General features: G+C 38.5%; 1 protein-coding gene across 1 annotated transcript; it reads right to left on the reverse strand.

Annotated features, from left to right (window-relative positions):
• Positions 1–919: 919 nt before the first annotated feature.
• LOC117171090 lies at positions 920–5,899 on the reverse strand. Its single transcript, XM_033358142.1, has 5 exons — positions 5,480–5,899; positions 4,265–5,435; positions 3,430–4,194; positions 2,323–2,573; positions 920–1,507 (listed from the first exon to the last, which is right to left on the reverse strand). Exons 1-5 carry the CDS (start codon positions 5,897–5,899, stop codon positions 920–922), a joined length of 3,195 nt encoding a protein of 1,064 aa, XP_033214033.1.
• Between the last annotated feature and the right edge of the window lie 834 nt (positions 5,900–6,733).

Below are 6,733 nucleotides of genomic sequence, written 5' to 3' on the forward strand. Positions count from 1 at the left end.
GAACAATGTATGTTGTTGATGATGACCGAATACACTCAAAATAAATTGAATTATTCCGAGAACACGATCAAATTTCTCGATTGGTTAAAATCAAAAGATTAAAATAATTTTTCTTTAGATGCTGAGCAAGGTTGTCATTGAAGAAAATGCATCGATTGGTTGAAGATAATCTATTTCGATAAGAAAAATCATAGAACGTGAAATTACAAGATTTAGTTTAAAGAACTTAAGAACTACTGATCGGTTATTTTCGCTCTTACTCGTTGTCTAGTTTTCGATACAATAATGGTAGGTCAGTGTGAGATCTTCGAGTAGAAGAAAAGGTTACAAATTGGAGAGTGGGGGCAAACAATACAAGGCCTGATGGCGTGCTACAATTCGCTAAATCCGAAAAGAGGTGAAGATACACGAAGATGTTTACAGGATAATTTCCAGTTGTGTTAATTGGAAACATCTGTACTTAAACGTTTAATAAAAATAGGCGAGACTGAATGGCTAGAGTGAAAAATGCGCGTACCTGATTTTGTTCAGGGATTAGGACTCGGTCCTCGATATTTTGGAAATTTTCATCTGGAGAGCAATAACGGGTAGTAAACAGAAAATGAAGGGATAGAGTTCAGAGTAGTAAAGTTAATATTAAGGAACTTGACGAAATCACGTTTTTAAAACAGATGTTAGAAATCGTAAATAGCTTAGGTCTCAACATACTTCGGCCCACTTGAACAATCGCGTTCAAAAGATATTCAAAAACTGTTTAAGGCAGCAATAAATTCTAAGTAATTCGATAAACCCTTAATTAATACGAGTACTACATACATAATACGATTAATAATTCACACACATACGATTGACATAGAATACATGTTAAAGATAGCAAAAAAAGGAGTAAATTATTTCTAGGTTTAAGTAATCTACAAAATTAATGAGTATCAATCGGCAAGGGAGACAGATTTTTTACGCTGCGTTTGCAATCGCCATTCGCAGTTTTCACAGTTACTACTCGGATAACACCATCTTCTCCAGGATGTGTGGCTATAACACGGCCGAGTGTCCATCGCATGGGAGGAAGATTGTCATCTCGCATTGTTACCAGTTTACCGATCTGAATATCGGTAGTGGCACCCTTATGCCACTTTTTGCGGACGGTTAACTCATGAAGATATTCTTTACTCCATCGAGTCCAAAAGTGCTGTTTCATTTGTTGGACTTGCTGCCAAGACGAAAGTCGCCCGGACGGCAGGTCCTTCAAATAATGTTCCGGTACAGCCGTTAGAGAGTCACCTGTGAGAAAGTGACCTGGAGTGAGGGCGGCTAAGTCGTTAGGATCTGAGGGTACAGGAGTCAAAGGACGAGAATTTAGGATACCCTCTATCTCGGTTGCGAGTGTTGTGAACTCCTCATACGTTAACAGTCTATCACCAATAACGTGAACCCAGTGGTGCTTAAAAGACTTTACCGCGGCTTCCCAGAGTCCCCCGAAGTGTGGCGAACGCGGGGGGATGAAGTGCTAATTAATATGATGATTAGCGAGTACGCGAGAGACATTATCGTTGTGCTTCTTAGAGTTCAAGAATTGACAAATTGCATCGATTTCATTTTTTGGACCCACAAAGTTACTACCGTTATCGAAGTAAAGACCGGAACTTTTTCCACGACTAGAGAAAAGCGGCTCAAACAAGCTAAAAAGGTTTCAGTAGTCAGATCACTGACAACTTCTATGTGGACGGATTTAGTAGCGAAACACACAAAAACAACAACGTAGATTTTTACCTTGTTTCGATTTCGAAATTTCCTTTCCTTTATATAAAAAGGGCCACAATAATCTACGCCTGAATGTAGAAAAGCTCTTTTGAATACTGTATGATTTTTCGGAAGTTCCCCCATCAAGTAAGTAGGAACTTGCGGCTTAGCTCGACAACAAATTATGCATTTTCTGATTACGTTTTTGACTATGTTTTTCCGTTTATAATCCAATAAGAATCTCGGGTGACATTAAGCGTCGCTTGAGAGCCAGCATGCATTAATTTTAAGTGTTGATCGCGAATGATAAGCGTGGTAATCTAAGAAAGACTTAAGCGGAGCTCATCTCCCATCGATTCGTTTGTTTTATTCTAGAATTTTAATTTCGTTCGTAAATGCTTCGTGTTGTAATAATTTAATTACGCAATTAGTCGCAGTTTTAAGTTCAGTTGAAGAGAGCTGACCTTTTATCTCAGACTTGTGAACCTTAATGGTTATGAAACATTAACAGTAAGCTATAACGCGTATCAGTTTAGTAAAGGATTGTGCATTTTCAAAAAGGTTAGTGGCGATTTCGTTCACGCGAGTTAACTTGACTGATAAACTGATAACAGGTTTCCTTCGTTCAGAAATTTCGATAGGCTGCAAGTGTGATTGAGGGCAATTCTCCTCAGGATCGTTAATCCATGCTGGCCCATTAAACCATAAAGAACTAGCGATAAACTCTTTCGGTGTGAGGCCTCGCGAGACAAAATCCGCGGGATTATGCTCGGTGCGTACGTGTCGCCATTCGAGAGATTGTGTCAACGTTTGAATCTCCTCAACACGGTTTCCTACAAATGTTTTTAAAATATTTGAAGGACTTTTGATCCAATACAACGCTATAGTTGAATCGGACCAAAAGATAGTTTTTTTCGATATTTAACCTTCGTAAGGCTTGATGGACTGTTACATATAGTTTCGATAATAAAAGTGCCAAGCAAAGCTCTAGGCGCGATAACGATACGATTGTTAAAGAGGCGACTCTAGATTTCGAAGAAACTAATCGAGTGGAATGTACCCCATTCTTATCAGTTGATTGAATATAAATACAGGCCCCGTATGCCTTCTCGCTGGCATCACAAAAACCATGTATTTGAAGATAAACATAATCGTCGGCAACTATTTTTTTATTAATTTCAATTTCTTCTAAAATAATTAATTGTTTTCTGTGTTCTAACCAAGTCGTGGCTACTTCGAGTGGAACAGCCTCGTCCCAGCCTATATTTAGTTGCCACAAGGATTGCATAATGATTTTTGGCGGTAAGATAACAGGGCCCAGCAATCCGAGCGGGTCGAATAATTGAGCGATTTCAGATAAGATATTTCTTTTTGTCACTGGCGCGTCGATATCCGATTGCTTTACTGTATAAACAAATTAATCTGGTTTGGGATTCCAATAAACACCGAGTGTCTTTGTAGTATCTCCTAAATTTAAACAATGGTAAGAGTCGTTGGATTCCCTTGATAAAGTGGTGATAAGAGCAGGCTCATTGGATGCCCATTGTCTCAGATTCATTCCACCCTTGCGAGTGACCTGCATTAAATCGCTAATCAGCTGTTTTACCTCCTCGAAAGTTCAAGCGCCCGATAACAAATCGTCTATATAAAAATCTTCTTTCAACGCGGTACACGCATGTGGGTAAATACTGGCTTCGTCGTTGGCCAATTGCCTAAGCGATCGCGTTGCTAAAAAAGAAGCGGAGGACATGCCATAAGTTACAGTTTTTAATTTGTAGATTTTTAGAGGTTCGCGAGACTCTTCTCGCCATAAAATTTTTTGAAAATTTTGATCAGCTTCGTCGAGACGTATTTGCTGATACATTTTCTCATTATCTGCAGTTATCGCGTATGTATTAGATCGCAAACGGACAAGTAGAGAAAAAATATCATTTTGGATATTGGGACCGCCCATAAGTACATTGTTTAAGGATTTCCCGTTTGATGTTTTCGCTGAGGCATCAAAAACGCTTCGAAGTTTTGTCGTTAAACTGGATTGTTTGATTACCGCGTGGTGCGGTAAAAAATAACCATCATAGATAGAAGCAGATTCGTCCTCAGACATGTGATCCAGTTCTATATAATCTCTCATAAAGGCGATATATTTATCCTTAAGATGGGAATTTTTAGCCAAAGACCGTTCGAGAGAATTAAACCGTCTGAGTGCCTGAGAGTATGACTCGCTGAGTACGGGCGAATCTTCTTTGAATGGAAGTTTAACGATATAGCTTCCGGTTTCATGATCGCGGCGCGTATTTTCTTGAACATGTACTTCATATGCATTTTCTTCATTCGATAGAAGTTTTTCGTTTGGGCCGTTTTCGATTTCCCAGAATTCAGATATTTTGTTATGCAATAAATTTAACGATAAATTGCATTTAGCAGCGTGTGGAAATATATTTCCAAAATGAGTTTCTGAAGTGTCACGTTATCGTTTGCTAAAGATATTTGTCCGATACAGAGCAGTTTAAAAATATTTCGGCACCGATCAGTATATCGATTTCTGACGGTTTATGGAATTCGGGATCAGCAAGATGGAGTTTAGGAGGAATTTTTAATTCAATCCTGTTTAAGGGTTCGCTTGGTGCGTGGTCATTGACCTCTGGAGTTATAAGGAAAGTGAGATCAGCTGAGTATTTATTTAATCGCGATTGGATCGTTGTTCGCGTTATTTTGCTCACGCTAGAGCTCATCTGATTCACTCCGCCGAGTGGAATTTCGATTTCTCGTTGTTCTAGACCTAATTTCGCAGCTAATTTTTCTATGATAAAGTGAACCTGCGAACCATTGTCAAGGAGAGCCCTGCATGCTTGAGGATTGCCCTTGTGATCTAGAATATGCACAATAGCCATTGATAATAAAACTTGAGACGATACGGTATTGTGTAAATGCGCGTGATTAGCTTGAAGCGGTTTTGTGGTTTTATTGTCCTGATGCAACAGAGTATGATGTCTTTTACTGCAAGTTTTACACGTGGTTGCAATGTAATTTTCTACCGTATGGTTAGACCGGAGACAGTTAAAACAGAGATGTAGATGTTTTACGATGCTAAAACGTTCCTGCAAAGTCGCATTTAGTAACTTTTCACAGTTTTGCGTAAAGTGTGTTTCCTTACAAATATGAGAAAATGCACGATTTTGAATAGAATAAACGGATTGTCTTTTGAAATTTGATTGAGAGTGTGGTGGTCGATTGCCGCCGTAAGAATGATTTTCGCTACGTGTTATATTCCTTTCCGATTTCTCATTTTTCGAAAAAAATTTATTTGTTTCTAGAATTCTTTCTCGATTATGTAAGAAATCGAGTAACTGCTCCATCGTTGGAGCGTTGTTCGCTTGTAAATGTTCCTTCCACTTTAATCGTATTTGTGGATCTAATTTCGATACGATCGCGTATATAGGAAACGCTTCTAAAAATGGTTTTTTCAACGCTTCTAACGCACGATAATGTTTTGTTACGTTGTTTAAATGTTCTCCTAGAGCAACGGCTGATGCATTATGACAATTCGGCAGTTCGAAAAATGATTTGATGTGATTGTTGATTACGGTACTCGGATCATCATAACATTTTTCTAGGATATTCCAAGCGACCTTATAATTTGCATCAGTCGTTTGAATATATTGGATTTTGTCCCCGGCCATTGGTCGTAGGAACCGCTGAAAGTAGGTAAATTCAGAGCCGGTAATTTAAGGTTAATCACGTTCACGTTTGGTTGCTGGACCCCGATAGTCGCAGCTGCTGCATTATTCTCATTGAACACGTTTTCTACGGAGTTTCGAGAAGGTGGTTGCGCGGACAATAGATTTTCCGAAGAACCGTATTCTTTTTCGTTAAGAATACCTTGTGCCTTTGCACATAATGCAGAGAATTTCTCTTCGAAATCGCTTCGCCACTGGTACTCGCTTTCGAGCTCATCTTCCGCTACATTTTCTTCTAATTCGCATTGAGCTTTTTCAAAGTTTTCAAAAATTATAGACGTGTTCTCGATTTTACCCTTTAATTCGATAATATTTATATCCTCGATAGGTTTGTTGAGAAACTTTTCGAGAATTGTGGCTTTAGTTTTCAAGGCACCTCTAAGCCGATGTAGTTGTGTGATTCGCTTTTCTATATCTGCCATTTTTTACGAAACCTGAGATAGAGTACGAGGGGGAAGATGGGAACCGATCACGTTTCAATATATGATAAAATGACTCAGTAACAGACATTCAAGGCTCACCCGTTTGAAGCTCTGGCGAAGAACACTTCACAGACTCTAATGATAATTAACACAAGTCGTAAAATGAACAACTCACAAAACATACATAACTTGTAACACAAGACAAATTGATTCACAATTTCGAAAGATTTTTGAACACAATTCACTTCACATTACTCGATGACTTGTAGATTCGTAGATTTGAGGACTCGTTGACTTGAAGACTCGTTGACTTGAAGACTCGTAGACCTGAAGACTCGTAGACTTGAAGACTCGTAGACCTTGTTTGCTCTCGTTGAGGATTGAAAGATTTTCTCAATTTAATTCTTTCCTCGTTCTCATTCTGTAGATTGGAAGATTTTTGCACTTTAAGATCTTCGCTCGTTCTCGTTCACTTTCTGTAGATTGGAAGATTTTTCCACGTTGAAATCTTCGCTCGTTCTCGTTCACGTTCTATGGATTGGAAGATTTTTGGACGTTAAAATCTTCGCTCTTTCCAAAGGAAACTGGATCCGGCTCGAAGGACCAAAAATGTTGTTGATGATGACCGAATACACTCGAAATAAATTGAATTATTCCGAGAACACGATCAAATTTCTCGATTGGTTAAAATCAAGAGATTCAAATAATTTTTCTTTAGATGCTGAGCAAGGTTATCATTGAAGGGAATGCGTCATTTGGTTGAAGATAATCTATTTCGATAAGAAAAATCATAAAACGTGAAATTACAAGATTTAGTTTAAAGAATTTAAGAAC

This window comes from Belonocnema kinseyi, chromosome 4 (genome assembly GCF_010883055.1).
Source record: "Belonocnema kinseyi isolate 2016_QV_RU_SX_M_011 chromosome 4, B_treatae_v1, whole genome shotgun sequence".
NCBI classification, from domain to species: domain Eukaryota; kingdom Metazoa; phylum Arthropoda; class Insecta; order Hymenoptera; family Cynipidae; genus Belonocnema; species Belonocnema kinseyi.